Here is a 17,729-nt window from a genome sequence, read left to right as displayed (position 1 = left end):
GAATGACGCCTTATCGAAGCGCGAAGTCAGCCATCCTCGATGGTTGTCTATGACCTTCGGCTGCGTCCTCCTACCACCATGTTCCACCCTATATCGTACCGCTAGGTGGTCACTGTGTGTGTACCCATCATCGACCCTCCAGTCTGAGCTAGGGTTTAAACCCGGGCTCCAGAAGGTCACGTCAATGATGGACTCTCGACCGTTCCTATTGTAGGTCATTTTTTCACCTACGTTCGCGAACTCCACATTCAGCCTAGCCATGTCTTCGAGTAGTGTCCAGCCTCTCGCGTTAGTCGATCGGCTACCCCACTCAATCGCCCAGGCATTGAAGTCTCCGCCGATGACCAAGGGACTCAACCCTACTAGCGCGTTTGTTAACGCATCCAGCATTGCTGAGAACTGGTCTATCGGCCACCTGGGTGGGGCATAACAACTACAGTAATACACCCCATTGATCTTCGCTATTGCGAAGCCCTCGTGCGACCTGGAAATTATTTCCTGGATCGGGAAACGACCGGTTGTACAGATCGCCGCTAGCTTAGCCTTATCCGCTACCCAGTTCCCGTTGTCGGGTGGGATGCAGTAGGGGTCAGCTAGCAGGGCGATGTCTGTACTAGACTCCGAGACTGACTGCCACATCAGCTGCTGCGCAGCTTCAAAGTGATTCAGGTTTAACTGTGTAACCTGCATTATCGCTTAACACTTCGACCTCCTCGCGTGCCTGGGCATTTAGGCCCGCTCGTCATGTGGCCCTTGTTCGCCGTGCAAATCAGGCATTTTGGTGCCGAGTTGCACTCCCTGGCGAAGTGGCCTTCTACTCCGCACCTTCTGCAGAGTTTGCTCCGGTCCGGGCCTTTGCATGCCCAGGACTTATGTCCTTGCTCGAAGCACTTGAAGCACGCCAACGGCGGCTCGTGTATGCTGAGCGGACACACTGACCAAACTAACTTGACGCTGCCGACTGTTATTGCCTTGTTCGCCTCCCCTACGGGGAGCTTGAACGTGGCAATCTGCGTACCAGCCGGACCCTTTCGCATGTGGATCGATGCACTTGGTACATCTACATCGCACTGCTGCTTAAGTACAGCTGCGAGCTCCTCTGCGCAGGCGATTTCGTCCAGGTTTTTACACTGGAGAGTTGACTCCGCAGTTAGAGCTCTTACCTGTACTTTTTCTCCGAGTACCTCCTGGGCTAGTGCCTTGTAGGATGCGCCTTTCTCGGCCGCATCCTTCTTCAGCACTACCATCATCTCTCCAGTCCTGGTGCGTCGGATGCCACCTTTAGCAACCTTTAGCTACCTGTAGTGTATGGGTACTTTAATAGATTTTACTCATGTCGAGAAAGTTACACTGAAACACATCCAGCGCTCCTAAGTTTCTCAAGTTCATCCAGAACCAAAATTTCCCATTTTTTAATGTTCAAGTCCTACACATGTATCTACCACTAACCACACAACCAGTCGTCGGTCGGTATCTCTGACAGAGTGTTGCTCTCACAAATGCATCCTCCATCCGATTCGCTGCCGGCCGGCCGTTCTTCCCAGGAACGAACAACGCGTCGGGGTGTCGGAAGATGAATGTCTTTCTTTCGCTTTGCGCCACAACATGACACATATGGCAGCCAGAGTCCCAATTTGAGCCGAGAATGGTACGAAACATTGCATGATTTGAATTTAAAGGGGGTAAAGCACCATGTTTGCGCTCTGTGGCCCTATAGCATAAACAGGAAAACCGAGATGCACCGACTGACTGGCTGGCTGGCTGGTTAGCAGCAATGTTCAAAAATAGCGTCTTCTAAGTGCATATCCACCATGGAGCCTGTGGAAGTAGCGAGGGACGATGCCGCCGCCACCACAGACGACGACGACGACGACGATGGCGATGATGATGATGATCACGATGGGAGTGAAATGTCCAACAGATGTTTTCCTTTGAAGGCAGTCAGAAGCAGGAAAAAGGGTCACGAACTGGAAGGGTTTTCCTCCTCGCCAGACGTGATTGGGAAAACAGAAGGCGCTCTTCCCCTACTTTCGTGGCGAGCTGCACAGCAGAAGCAATGTGATCTCCCATGCAGCCGCGCCGCGATGCAATGCAAGATGCGATGCGATCGATTATTTCCCCTGTTTGAAGCAAATTACCGACGAAATGTGTACTCAGTCGCAACAGATTTGTCTATAATGTTGAACAGAAGCCCTCTGCCGGATCGGAAGCGGTAATATTACGCTTTGTCTTTGCTTCTTTCCCGACGAAAGGGGGGTGATAATTGGATTAAGACAGAACGCTTTTCCAGTATGTAGCACACTGAGGTAGCAGTAGTGTTTTACGGTGATTTATTATTGTCTTTTTTTGTTGAATGACACCCAGAAGCAATGAGCAGATGATGTTCATATGGCGTTTTATTTACTTACACACCGAATACAGGATTCCTTGTATTTAGGTTATGCGTGCACGTTCCGCGGAACTTTACAAAATTTCATGAAAACTGAAATTCTTAATGATGATCGTGAATTTTCATTTCATCCAATTGTAAAACTGAAAAGGATTTTGTTTGAATAGAAATGATAGCAATTACTTACCTTACCTTTCCGGTCAGACTAAGGCCTGAGTGCCCTCTGCTGTACGTAGGAGTCGTCTCCAGTCTACTCGGTTCATGGCTGTGTGTCTCCAGTTCCGCACTCTGCGAAGGATCCGCAAATCGTCCTCCACTTGATCGACCCACCTAGCTCGCTGCGCATGACTCTCGAGAACCATTTTAGTCGGGTTGCTATCCGACATCCTGATGACGTGACCCGCCCACCGTAGCCTCCCTATTTTCGCGGTGTGGACGATGGTTGGTTCTCAGTTGGTAAGAATGTGGTTCAGGTTCTCGTAGAACTTCCGTGTGTCCTTAGTGCGGTAGAACTCTTCCATCTTTCCGCAATCTCGTTCTTCCTGCTGGTGCGTATGTCCCGCGCCTGCCTATAACGTGCCTCATTCACCTTCGCACGGTGTTGAAACATTCTCAGCCATGCTGCATTCTTCTCGTTTTTCAACTGTTCACATTCGCCGTCGTACCAGTTGTTTCTGTGATTCGGAGTCGCGAAGCCAGGTGCTGCAGCTGAGGTATTACCTATGGCAGATCGGATGTCCCTCCAGTCATCTTCAAGTGTAGCTACGCCAAGCTGCTCTTCCGTTGGTAGGGCCACTGCTAGCTGCTGCGCGTAGTCTTGAGTCCACGTAGAAGTGGACGTTATGCAGCCGCTCGATGTTGAGCCGTGGCGTTCCACTTCGACGCGTGGTGATAACTGTCGTGGTGTTGAGCGCATGCATACAGCGACTAAGTAGGGGAGACTGAGGAGACTTGATCCCTGGGGAGACTTGTTCCCCCCATATTTTCTCGGAATCAAAAACAGTTTTCTTCTAGCATATTTTTTCCAAAACAACATCTAGACAGACGACAATGTTTTGGCTACAATTGATTTTAATTGTGTATTGCATTATTTTTTAATGGCTGATGGTTTGTTTTTAGTCCTTCAGAAATCTTTTAGGCGATTCCGAAAAATCTCAATAACTTTGTGAAAATTGAACCAAATCGTGTCAAAATTTCACAGCACATAGTACGAATAAAGTACTATCAAACGTATTTATCCAAATAAGGCTGTTATATTAATATTTCAATTAATGTAGCTTAGTGTATACAACAGTGACATGGGGAGACTTGATCCCTCGAGGATTACACACACATTATACATGTGAAAAATAAAATTCTATTTGGAAGCCTCTATTTACTCGGAATTCTAGTATATTCAATAATGAAACATGTAAGATAAATATTATTGTAGTACAAACCATGAAAAGGGAGATCAAGTCTCCCCATTTTCAATATACGGCATATCCTTAACAATCTAAGGAAATCTTATAATTTAAAATACACCATATTCATCAAAAATGTAAGAAAACTTGAAAAGAAAATGAACAGGAAGCTTCTGGAGTTATTTTCCCTTTAAATTAAACATGTGCTCAAAAGGGGATCAATTGTGACCCATTTTTGAAAAATACATCATAAGAAATGCCTCCATAAAAACACAGTTTTGAAAACTTTAACAATAATTTAAAGTCCTTCTGTTGTGTATAAACTTGCAATAGATGTTTACCTGCCATTCTGTACGAAAAGTGGATCTGGTTTTGCGTTTTTTCTTAATGTTACAGGCAAATTAAGAAAAAGGGATCATGTCTCCCCAGTCTCTCCTAGTGATCCGAATATACACTATGTTCCATAACTATAGATCCAAACGATATATTTTGGTATTCGGATATGTAGAAGGAATTCGATCGATCTTGTTTTCTTGTTTTATTCTATATTTTGAGTAGTCCTCAGAAAAATAAAATATTGATCTAACACGTGTTCTCTTAATAATAAAATTAATTAAACAGAAACTCCCCTGTTTCAGAACAATAGATCCACGCGACAATTTATACTTTGCTATTAAATTTACACAGAACATTTAACATATCAATAATGCGTACTCCCTCCTTTGTTCTCAATAAGCTCGAACAGCCTATCCGGCATACTTTTGATCAACCTCTGATAGGTAGATGCTAGGACTCCATTCCATGCTGAAACGACCGCACGTTTAAGATCTCGAATGCTTCCGTACTGCTTATTATCGGCATACACTGCTCTTACAATCAACCCCCACATGTTTTCCGTTGGGTTCTGAACAGGAGAACAAGCTGGCCGCTCTATAACCTGAATATGGTTTTCACGAAACCAAGTCATGGTGGCTCGACTTGTGTGAACAGGGGCGTTATCTTGCTGAAAACCCCAATTTGTGTGATGATGTTGTTGTAAAAACGGTAGCAGATTCTCTTTCAGAAGCTCGGTGTATTCCTGACTATCCATTCGCGTTGACGGAAATGCAATCGGTAATAATCCGTCTTGGCAGAACGCTCCCCATACCATCAAACTGCCACCCCCGAAATTCCTTGAAGAGAAGTAACGTGGTTCTTTCCGCAAATCTCTCCAGTACGAAGAAAAGCCATCCGGTCCATCCAAGCTAAACTTCTTTTCGTCCGAGAAGATCACCTATAGAGAGTCAAATAAACTTAATTTAGACACTCAATATTTAAACAAATTAGTACCTTCTTTACTCCAATCTCGGCGCATGTTATTGCGAGCAAATTTTAACCGCGCTTCTCTATGACGACCCAACAGCCGAGGAGCATGTTTCAGTTTTTCACTTTTGATGTGTGGGCATTCTTTTAAGACTCGATGAATTGTTGAACGCGAAACGTCCAGTGAGAGTTCTCTCTTTATCTGGCTCAAGCTTTTCAGTGAGTTGCTTGCGGTCCTTATAATTGCCCGTTTTGTGCGATCGGACAGCTTCTTCCTCGGTCCTCCCGTTTTCTCACTGCCGTATAGTTCTGGATCTTTTAAATAATTCACTACGACATGATGGGACCTTTTTAAACGATGCGCGATTTCACGAACCGTCAAATTGTTCTCTCTATATGCCAGAATCTCACCTTGTTCAACTTCTGATAAATATGTTCCTCGCGGCATATTATACTACAAGCTTACATGTCTCAATAACCAAAACAAAACTGAGCACAGATGCAGAAACAACGCCTTGATTCTTCTGCTTGTTTCTGACCAATCGGCACCGTTCGGCATAAGTTGTAGTTGAGCGGCCCGGCCATACGCATCCTACATATCGTAACAACAACAAGAAATGCCGTCGGTGTCGACCTGAATTGAACCTAGACCGGCTGAGGTGAGAGGCATCCACGCATAGTACTACAGCATCGACGTCGCTACGCGTTGGTTTACTGAGAGAAAACATCATTTATATTTTACTAGAAATCAAACGTATTTTTTCATCTAATTAATGATAAATTAAATTAAATGATAAAAACATTCTACTATAGAAAACACCAATAAAACGTAAGTCAAAATGTTCACTTGGTTTGATAGTGGACATTTTGACTTAAATTTAAATAAATCTACAGTACGAATGTTCAGATTATGCAACATTATTTGGTCCATTGGAAAAGAATTCAAAAGTTTGGTTCTTTCCATTACATCGCAATCCACCAAATATTATTTTCGTTATCGTTGATTACCGACCATATTGCCATTATCGCACTCATGCATGTTTCGATAGTTGTTGTCATTATACAAACTTCTACTTTCGAATGTATACGACTACAGCAAAATTACAATTTACTGCATGAAATGCTATTGAACGCTTTTCTTTGGAGTTTCACTAAGATATCAAGCGGGTTTCATTTAATCTATGCAAATCCACTAAAAAATAAATTTTGAATAATTACTTTAGTGATTCTAAAGAAAATAAAATGTGATTACCTATCAGTGTAGGCTCAACGAATGACTTACGTGTGTCGGATCTATAGTCATGAAACAAGGATGCTTTAGTTTTTGTCCATTTCTCTGTTATACATCATTTGCATGAATGAAGTTACACGGTAGTATGTGTAAGGTACGAGGTTTATCACTTAGGTGTGGTACATGAAGTAATAAGATGCACTCTGAATAAATAGAAAACCAAATTTGATTTGGATCTATAGTTATGGGACAGAGTGTATATTCGCACTGCGGACATTGGTTATATCCGAGAAGAATTTACCGTGTCTATTAGAACGTGGTCGATTTGGTTTTCTGTTTGGTGGTCGGGTGATCTCCAGGGGCTTTGTGGATATCTTTGCGGGGGAAGAAGGTGCTTCGGACTACCATAACACGGGAGGCTGCAAAGTTTACGCATCGCTGGCCGTTATCATTCGATACGGCGTGCAGGCTGTTTCGCCCGATTACCGGTCTGTACATTTCCTCCCTTCCTACCTGCGCGTTCATGTCACCGACAACGATTTTCACGTCACGCGGCGAGCAACCATCGTATGTTTACTTTAACTGCGCGTAGAACGCTTCTTTCTCGTCATCAGGTCTCCCTTCGTGTAGGCAGTGGACCTGAGTTGATAATGCTGTAGTTGAAGAAACGGCCCTTAGGGGTCGTCCATAAATGACGTAGCTTTTTGGGGGGGAGGGGGGTGTTTGTGATTTTGTGACGAAGTGTGACGGTAGGGGGGTAGGGGTTTATGATATGCTACGTAGCATTCTAAGCTCATTGAAAAAAAAAGTATTTCGTAATTCATAAAAGTTTTACTTGCATTATTAAGTATCATTATCCAGTAAATAAAAAAATATATTGCATGATCTTTTTATTCCATCACATTAATGTGAATAACAAATAATGGACATAAATGCCGACTTCCTTTCATAAGACTTGCAGCTATCGGACGCAACAACTGTATCTGAGAAAATGGTTTTGAAATCCTGCGTAATAAATAATGAATAATGAAAGAATAAGGTGTATGAAAATTAATTTCGCTGAAATACTTCCCACGACCAATAGTTTGCTGCTTACTATAAGGCACTGCACGCCGCTAAGGTTGTTTTTGGCATTATGGCATTATTCTAGGAGTTCCTTGTATAGTTTCTACAGGACTTCCTTGAAGAATTTCTTAAGTAGCTCCTCTAGCAGCTTTATAAGGAATTTCTCATGGTGTTCTTTATAGATTTCCCCAACAGGAGAAGGATAACATTTTCTTAGGAATTCCTACTAGGAATCCCAGAGAAAGCTTCTAAAACATCCCAAAAGGATTTGGAGGAACCTCAAAAGGAGTCTCAAGGAACTTCCAGAAGAATTTCAGAAGAAACTCCTGGAGGAATCTTGAAAGCAAATCATAGAGAAATTCCAAAAGAAATCCCCTGAGGAGTTCCTGGAGCAGTTCTAGATGGAACTTTTGAAGAAAACTTGAATAAACTTCTCTCAGAAGGGGCTATTTGCGGAGTCTCATAAGAAACTCCTGGTTCAATGTCTGAAGAAAACACGGAAGAAATTATTGTAGGAATCCCGGAAGAAATTTCTGAAGAAATCTCGAAAATAACTTTTGGGGAATCTCGGAAGATATCCAGATAGAACTCCTGGTGGAATAAAAGAAAGATAATCCTGGAAGAATTCCAGATGAAATTGATGGACGGATGCCGAAAAAAAACCTGGAAGAGTCTTAAAATATCCTGGAAAGAAATACTCGTGAAATCCCAGAAGTAACTCCCAGAAGAATCTTGGAAGGAATTTCTGAAGGAATTCGAAAAAGAACTCCTGAAGGAATCCCAGAAGCAACTCCTGGAGAAATCTGAAAGAATGTCGGAGGGGTTTCCTGCAGAGATCTCGGAATGAATATATGAGTGAATTCCTGAAGAAAACCAAGAAGGAACTCCTGGAGGAATCCCGAAAGGGACTTCTTTAGGAAACCCAGAAAGAAGTTCTGATGGAATCTCAAAATAAATGCTGGTTGAAGTCCCTGAAGAGATGTCCAAAAAAACTGCTGGTGGAACAGAGGAGAAGAAAACCTTGAAAGAACTCCCGAAGGCCCATATGGCCGAGGCGGTAAACGCACGGGTATTCAGCATGACCATGCTGAGGGTGACGGGTTCGATTCCCGGTCGGTCCAGGATCTTTTCGTAAAGGAAATTTCCTTGATTTCCTTGGGCATAGAGTATATTCGTGCCTGCCACACGATATACACATGCAAAATGGTCATTGGCAGAGGAAGCTCTCAGTTAATAACTGTGGAAGTGCTCATAGAAGCTGAGAAGCAGGCTTTGTCCCAGTGAGGACGTTACGCCAAGAAGAAGAAGAACTCCCGAAGGAAACCACGGATAAACTTTAAGAAAAACCTTAGAAAAAAAAAATCCCGGAGAAGTCTCAAAGAGAGCTTTTGGTGGAATCTAAGAAGGACTCCGGAAGGAGTTCTTGGAGGGATCTCCGAAGGAATCTCTGAAGAAATACAAAAAAAGAGGAAATCTCAAATGGAATCCTAAAGGAAATTTTTGGAGAAATCCTAGAACGAAGTGCTGGAGGATTTTAAAAGGGAGGAATTCTAAAAAAAATGGGAATCTCAGAAGAAACTCCTTGAGGAATTCCAGTCTGAACTGCTAAAAGAATTTTAGAAGAAACTCCTTCAGGGTCCTTCAAATGTCATGGTGAATTTTATTCAACTTCAACCAAATTGATATTCTTAACAGATTTATTACTGAGGAAACTAATATCTTCGGAAGAGCTCCTAGACTAATATGATATCGAACTGTATTGGGAGCATCGCTCCCAGTCGGCAATATTTTCTTGCTATTGTTTTTCATAATATTCGGTAAACATACAAGTTATAATTGAAATCAGAACTAAGTTTCTAGTATTTTTTGCGTTACTTGCAATTTGAAATGAAAATTTTGTTATGGGGGGGGGTTGTTTAACATGCTACGTCATTTATAAGGGGGGGTTACCAAATTTGTGACGAAATGCTACGAGGGGGGAGGGGGGTAGTAAAAATCGCTTAAAAAAGCTACGTCATTTATGGACGCCCCCTTAACTCTTAACATGCACATCCTTGCACGTCCTTGCCATCCGATCACACGTTGTCGCATCTTTCCCAACACTATAAATACTGTTCCCAGTTCATTGGTGGTACTACAGCTTTGGTACAGCCGCTCGATGCCCGCTTTTCCACACTTTCTGTCCAGTCCAACAAAGTTTCTGCAACGCCACGATATCGAAGTTGCGGGGATGTAGTTCTTCGTAGATTATCACATCCTGTGAAACCTAGTGACTTGCAATTCCATGTTCCAAGTTTCCAATCGTAGTCCTTATTTCGCCGCGTGGGTCTTTGCCGATTGTATCGAGTCGTATTTTCTCCTATGTTATTCGCAATGGGGATTTTACGGGTGGCTTATTGGGCCTACGCCAACACTCCTGTCTCGCCGGAGGGCCATCGTGCCAGTTCTATTTAACGTCCCAACCAACACTAGGACGACCACGCTGATGGGGCTACCACCTTGGATCTAGCTGGGCGTGGTGCAGCGTTTCTTACTCAGCCGCTAGATGCCAGAACAGACGCTGTTTGAGCCGCACCTCCTTGGTGAACAGACGCTCGAATCGTACCTTCTCAATCTAGCTGAAGTCAGAAGGACAACAGTGCCCAGGCTGCACTACCAGCTAAGCAAACAAGCCAAATAACCCGGATGCCAACAATACTCGACGAGAACTAATTGCACCAAGTAGGTATATAAAATGAGGCGAATAAAACATGGCAGGCTGCGATAGCCTGACACATAGCTGGTAAGCCGGAGGAACAACAATCAAAAACGATTTTTTTTATTATTTCTTTTTATTCGCGAATTTTAACTTAGGCTAATTCTTCACACACCTAAAACGATATTTAGCAGAGAACCAGGAACCGTCGGCTTCGTATGGGGTACACACGATGGCTTTTTACAGTAGAGGTGAGCCTAAGGACTCTAAATGATCGTTTGGGAGTGATTGTCCCAGGACCAAGATTTGATGTGAAAAGGTTTCCAGGGTTTTATTTGGCAAATCCATCAGAGATTCCTGCAGGGATTCCTTTAGAAATTTGTCCTGTTTTTTTTTCAGAAAATTCCAAATATTCTTCCAGTAATACTTCCAGGGGTTCTTCCTGCCAATTGTCCCTTCCTATATTCGTTCGGAAGTATCTCGTTTAAAAAAAAATCATCGATAAATTCCTCCAGAAAATCATCCAGGGATTCCTTTAGCAATTTCTTCTTTTTCCAGAAAATGTTTCTAAAATTCAGATATTATTTCATCGAATCTTTAAATACTTCAGACACGTATCCAGAGATTCTTTCAAAAATTTCTGTAGAAATTTTAATTTCTCCTGGGACGTTTCCCGAATTCCTTCTGAGATTCCTTATAAATTTTCTTTCCAATTTTCTTCGGAATTTTCCATATAAACTCTTATAAAGATGCTTCTCCAGCGATTCCTCTAGAAATTCCTAAAAAAAATCGAAAAACCTTAAGAAACTCTCTCAGGGATATCTTTATAAATCCTTTATAAATATCTATAATATTCTTCCATCGGAAGTTTTGCGTAGGGAATCTGTCAGAAGCTCTGACATGGAATTCTTTCAGAAATATCTTCTGGTCTTTCTCCTGGAAATCCGGGAATTCCTAGAAATCTCGTTCATTAAAAAGTTCTCCAAGTACTTCAGAAATCCTTCAAGGATTCTTTTAAAAAATCGTTAAGGGATTCTATATCAATGTTTCTCAAGAATGCTCTCCAAAATACTATCAGTGATTCCTTCTAAAACTTCTCCAGGGATTTTTTCGGAAAATCTTTTAGGGATTCCAAGAATGTTTTCTGGAATGGAGAACTTCAAAACTGGGAAATCTTCTAGGAAACTCTAAAATGCACCGAGGATTCTTTCAAAAAATTTCTCATGGATACATTCAAAAGTCTTCCAGGGACTCATGCGGATTAAGAACTAATTGTGATATGATGGTGATGTTTCAGGAATAAATTAGTAGTTTTACCTCTTATCTTAATCAAATCAATATGACGTTTTGATCCCTGTATCAAAATATGTACATATGCCATTATTAGCCTTTTTTCTTCTACTCGCATTTTCACGGTTTTTTTGAACAAAAAAAATACTTCCATAAATTTCCAACTGAAATTTAAGAATCTTCCGTAGATTGTTTTAGAAATTTATCCGCGGATTCCATCTGCAGCTCCACTAAGATTTCTTAGCCACTTCTTCCAGTATTTGCTTCAGAAATCAATTAAGGGATTGAATCAGATTTTTTTTTCAAGAATGCCTTCCAAAATTTCTTAAAAAAACTTCAAAGGACTCCTTCAGGAATTCCTCCAGCGATTCCTTCAGTAATTTATCAGATGATTCTTTAAGAAATTCTTCTAGTATTTAATCCTTGGCTTGAGAGACTCCTTCAGGAATTGATTCAGATGTACCTCAGGGGATCTTCCAGTTATCCCTTTAGGTAATACAGCATAACAAAAATTAACTTTTGATCTGTTTCAAGAGCAAACTTATGTGTCTCTGACGGATAAGGGTCCGCTGAATCCGAATGCGGGCTCAGATTTGCTCATGCACGTCACAATTTTGAGCTATACCTCAATTTATAGGGCAAAATATGCGATTTTGTTTTTTTTTTGACTGCAAGCCATTAGGCATAGAAATATTTCTTTCAACCAATCAAAGGATAAAATAGTCAATTAACATCTAAATTAACGACTCATGCAAAATATTTTGTTTTAACAAATCAAATTCGGTTGATTTAATCATTTTATGTTAGTTGGTAAACTTGCGTGCAACTTTTAAAGAGTGACTTGTATGGGAAATATCATATCTAACATAAATCGCTTAAAACTATCAAATTCGATTTGGTAAAACAAAATATTTTGCATGAGTCGTTAATTTAGACGTCATTTGACCAATCAACCTGTAGATTGCTTAAAAAAATATTTTCATGCGTAATGGCAGGCAGTCAAAAAAGCCCCAAATCGCATATTTTGCTCTATAAATTGAGGTAGGTATAGCTCAAAATTGTGACGTGCTGGAGCAAATCTGCGCCCAGATTCGGATTCAGCGGCCCAAAATCTGTCAGAGAGACATAGAGTAAAGTGGGGCAAAAGTTCGAGTGGGGCAAAAGTTTCTTTTGAAGTTTTTGAGCTCAATTCAAATTATTTCTTTCGGGTGTCAAAGTTGTTCCAACCCTTTTTGAAAAAGAGTCTTTCACTTCAAAAATTATGAAAATTGATCAATATTTCGAGAAGTTATGACAAAATGTTGGTTTTTGATCAAAAAATTGTAACATGCGATGGCCCTTCCAACGCATGGAATGAAATTTTAATGAAATCGAATTCGATATTTTATATTGGGGCGTAACAAGGTATATTTTGAAGATGCTCTAGCATGTATAACTTCTTGCAAAAAAGATTTAGAAATCGTATTTTACACATAGTGGGGCAAAAGTTCGAATTGTGGGGCAAATGTTCGAGTAATGTGGCAACTTTAGGTATAAACCTAAAATTCTGCATAATGTACATTTTATCTATAAGAATGATGGAATTAATGAGAAAAATCGATTAAAGTTGAAAAAAATGTTGTTTTATCTGAATTTGGCGGAAAACTACTAATTTTTGGTGTGGTAAATTTAACCCTGATTTGGGTAAAATCAAAATCGAATTTTAAAGTGTATTCCAGTTCTAACATCAAATATTAAGTGGTTTCAGGTATTCCTATTACCAAAGTGTCAAAATGGTGTGCTACGGTTAGCGAAATTCCAGAAACACTAGATTCGAACTTTTGCCCCAGTGGTGGGGCAAGAGTTCGAATAAAACACACACTTACAAAAAGTGTTGTAACTCAAAATTGAAAAGACATTTGGCGTAACTTTGTTCGGCAAAATTTTAGCTCATAAATGGTAGAATCACCACACGGTATTTACAGTGTATCAAACAATTGTCCGTACAGCAATTTTTTGGTCAAAATAAATTTTCATTCAAATGTTTATAACTTTTTTATACGTCAATCAAAAACGCTGAAATTTTGACCAAACTTAAACCATATATTGTAGCTCCATTGGTAAAATTTTGAGTAAAGTCGAATAAGTTTTCTGAAAGTTATAAAACTTTTAGTAAAACTTTTAGGATTTTTGAACACATTTTTAAAACATTATACCTCAATATGTAGTCGATGAAACCTTTTACAGCTTATACCTAAGGCTTTCATATACAGCTTCGTTTGAGGTTTTATATTCACTACAAAAAATATGAAAAATCTGTATATATCCAGAGTTTTATTTGGAAATATATCATATTTTGATCAATAAAAGTGCCAAGTGTTTTTAACTTTTTTAACTCTCTTAATGTAATATTTTTGTACAGGACCTACTAAACAACATGTGAAGAGTAGGTCCTATGCATTTTTCTTTCAGTTAATGCACTTTTATTGGTAGAAAACGTTTGGCAGATTATATGTTCAAAATATGGTATTTTTTTAAATACCGTCAACTACATTAGCAAATTTTTCATATTTTTTGTAGTGAATATACAACCTCAAACGAAGCTGCATATGAAAGCCTTAGGTATAAGCTGTAACACAAAAAAGATTGAAAAAGTTTCATCGACTATATATTGAGATATAATGTTCTAAAAATGTGTTCAAAAATCTTATAAGTTTTAGTGAAAGTTCTTTAACTTTCAGAAAACTTATTCGATCTCGCTCAAAATTTTACCAATAGAGCAGTAATATATGACTCATGATTGGTCAAAACTTCAGCGGTTTTGATTGACGTATAAAAAAGTTATAAACATTTGATGGAAACATTATTTTGACAAAACATTTGCTGTACGGACAATTGTTTGATACACTGTATATATTTTTTTAAATAGGTTGAATAGGTTGAATTTTCAACTAAGGTCGAACTTTTGCCCCACCTTACTCTAAGTTTGCTCTTGAGACAAAAAAATGTTGCGTTGTGTAATCTCTCATGGATTCAGTCAGAAGTGGCATTTGCTACTTTCGAAATTTGCACCGAAAGATGTTGTTCAGAAACGCCTCGAACGTTTTTCATTAGCACCTTTTTCCGCACTGAAAACAGGTGTATCAAGGCCTGCCCCTGCATTAGGCTTCATTAAGTCAAACCAATAAAATTCCAAACGGTCTTCATTATGTTGCATTTACCGTTCCATTCGCTTCATGCACCGTTGACCGTAAAAATTCTCACACTAACCTCGTTCTGACATCCACCTTTCCTGGTTCTGAAGAGCGCGCAATTTTACATCAATGCACCAGATATCATTTACATTCCCAGGTGATGAAACATTGCAATGAGGAAGCCACTGTCAGTCGTAATTACAGCCTCTCCGAACTAAAACAGCCCGAATAAAAAAAACAACAAGCCAATGAACAGCAGGTTGCTCGACCACCACGTTGGTTCTGGTAACATCTTGAACATTAGTAGCGGAGGGTCATCAGGATGTTTTTGGCCGTAATGGCATTCCTTCTGCACTGACACTCTGGCTTAAGCCGCATGGCGCGGTTAATTCTTGGCCCCCTTCTTCGGTTCTTCCTTCTGCCTGCGGATCAAGATCAAGGCGCATCAGAGCAGGAAATTTCTCCCTGTGTGTGCTGTTTTTTTTATGGTTGTGCCGTTTTTCCTTTCTTTCCGCACTTTCTTCCTTCCATATGTGCGCGAGCGGAATTACGGCCATTCGGAAGGCCGTCTGCTTTCCTTCATGGCTCATCAGCAACAAACGGCTGAATGTGGTGCACATGTGGCTCTGGGAGCATGTTTTATCGTTTTAAAAATCTAAGACAGGTATAGGAATCGTGCTTGAACTTGGCGGATTTTTCGGGAAAACTGTTATCACCTATATACATGATTGTTATACATGAATATATTTGCACAACATCACAATTAACACAATGCAGTACGCTATCGTGGTGCTCCTAGCGTAACATCTTAGGAGGGTTAAGGCAACGTTTAATCAATTTAATTTACACTATTGTACGCCACAACAGTCGGTGTGCAGCTGCCACTTTCCATTCTCAATCACGACCAATGCGCATCAGACCGCATTCTACCTGTTCAACCCATCTAGTCATCTTGTACCCAACCAATTTTGCAGAGTTGTCGACCAGCATTCTTGCAACATCCCCTGTCCACCGTATTCTTCCGGTGTTGTATATCCCGGAGAAACGCAATTCCGCTGGGAATTCGGACGGAAAATGGCGCAGCACGAAAAGAAAACGCGTGTGTGCTTGTCGTTAACAGAATGAATATTTTTATTTAGTAATGTTGGTATACATTCGGGTGGGAATCAAAGTAGTTTATATGTTAAGGTATGATAAAAATAGGGTAGCCCGGAATTCAAGTTGGCTATATCATCTCTTCCCCCCTTAATTCAAGAAATTCACAAATCAAGTCTTGTAGGCGGTCGCGTTGCCCTGCCGGATCTTTTCGGTGACTGTCGGTAATCTCTCTGAACCGGCGGGACAGAAACGGTTGAGCCAGGAACAACTGCCACTGGTTGATTCGTGTTGTCTACTCCTGCAAATGTCCTATCAGTCGGCGATGATGGTGGTTGGAAATCCGGTTCTGCTACTGGTTCGTTCGACACGTTGTTTCCTGCACTGATGTTCGGACCAGCATCCTTTGCTTGTGGTGATACTACAGTTGGTATATTCGGTAACTCACACGGTAACGGTACTCTGGTGCTCTTCAACCTTGAACCAACTTCCCTGAGCTGATCGATGTGCCTTTTTCATGTTCTTCCGTCATCCAACTGCACGTGGTAGTGCAGCTTACCGAGTTTTTCAGCAATGACTCCGTATTTTCACTTGTCGCTGTCAATGTAGTCTCTAGCTGAAACTCTCGCCCCCTTCGGAATGCTTCGTACTTTCTCTGTAACATCCTTTCTGACAGTTTCTGGATTCGGAATCATCAAGTCCAAACGAGACCGCAGTGGGCGATTGTAGACCATCATAGTCGGAGACTGTCCGGTTGCTGGATGAAAGGTGTTACTGTAGGTGAGCAAAATGTTGCACAGCTCCGCTTGCAGCATCGCCTTGTCGCACTTCAAACACTTGAGCTTGGCCTTGAATGTCCCGATTAACCTCTCCGCTGATGCATTCGTAGACGGATGGTATGGTGTACCCATCTTGTGGTAGATTCCATTCTTCCAAAGGAAGTCCTGGAATGCTTCAGAAGTAAACTGAACGCCATGATCCGAAACCAAAACTGAGGGAATCCCATATGTAGCGAAGTATTCACGGCAGACTTGTATGGTAGTCGCTGTTGTGATGTTGTTAAGGATTTTGTCCACAGGCCACTTGGTATACGCGTCTATCAGCACAATGAAGTAGCTTTGCATGAACGGCCCCGCGAAATCCACATGGATGCGCTCAAACGGTCTCACCGTTTGTTGCCAACAGTGAGTTGGGGCTTTGGCCGGTTCAGTTCTCGTCGATTGGCAGCAACTGCAGTTTCGCACCATCTCCTCAATCTGGCCGTCGATACCTTGCCACCACACGTAGCCACGAGCCAGAGACTTCAGTCTTGTCATACCAAAATGTGTTGAGTGCAGTTCGCTGAGGAGTCGTTCTCGAAGTCTCGAGGGAACGTACACTCTGATCCCGCGCAGAATACAGCCTTTCTGTACGGTGAACTCCGACTGATCAACTCCAAAACGGTGACCCGGCTCAATACTTCTTCCAGTTCGTAAACCTTCCAGCAACGCCTTCACGGTATGATCAGCGGCGGTGGCCTTCGCGAGCTCTTCAACAGTTATCGGCAAAGTCTCGATCATGTTCACCTCTAGCATGTCCGTCTCTTCAATAACGTTGTCCGGTACTTTCTCCTTCAGCGGTAGTCTCGAGAACGCACCGTGCTGTTTCGTTGGTCTGAACTGGATGCTGTAGTCGAACGATTGCAAGAATATCGCATAGTGTTGCATTCTTAGCGCTGACATTTTCGGAAGGCTCTTCGTGTCCGTCAGGATTTGCTTCAGGGGTTCATTGTCCGTGACCAGAATGAACCGTCTGCCGTACAGGTATTGGTAGTGTGTGGTACTGAATCTGCATTTTTATTCGATTAGACTTCCAATGCACGCCAGTAGCACATGGTTTGCCAAATGCATATCAAGCAATCTAGTAGGCGCGCAAACTGTCGTCGCGTCACTACTTCGCGAACGTCAAACTGTAAACACAAGTTACTTCCTGGGGGCACCCGCTTGTCCACAATAATTCGAAGCTCCACAGGTGGAATCGCCAAACTCCGAAAATTATCGCGTATGCCTCCCGGTAAACCTGCTAGTACGCCTGTTGTGTTGCGTTC

The 17,729-nt window shown here is 41.5% G+C and overlaps 1 protein-coding gene across 1 annotated transcript; it reads right to left on the bottom strand.

Annotated features, from left to right (window-relative positions):
- Positions 1 to 16,230: 16,230 nt before the first annotated feature.
- LOC115254397 (uncharacterized protein K02A2.6-like) lies at positions 16,231 to 17,364 on the bottom strand. Its single transcript, XM_029851889.1, has one exon. The coding sequence runs from the start codon at positions 17,362 to 17,364 to the stop codon at positions 16,231 to 16,233; it is 1,134 nt and encodes a 377-aa protein (XP_029707749.1).
- Between the last annotated feature and the right edge of the window lie 365 nt (positions 17,365 to 17,729).

This window comes from Aedes albopictus, chromosome 2, assembly GCF_035046485.1.
Source record: "Aedes albopictus strain Foshan chromosome 2, AalbF5, whole genome shotgun sequence".
Classification (NCBI taxonomy): Eukaryota; Metazoa; Arthropoda; class Insecta; order Diptera; family Culicidae; genus Aedes; species Aedes albopictus.
The sequence above is the reverse complement of the archived record's forward strand: the minus strand, read 5'-3'. Positions and strand labels throughout refer to the sequence as shown.

What these genes read in the sequence shown, in the direction of transcription:
- LOC115254397 (XM_029851889.1), bottom strand. Translation starts at nt 17,364, where the DNA reads ATGTCAGCGCTAAGAATGCAACACTATGCGATATTCTTGCAATCGTTC.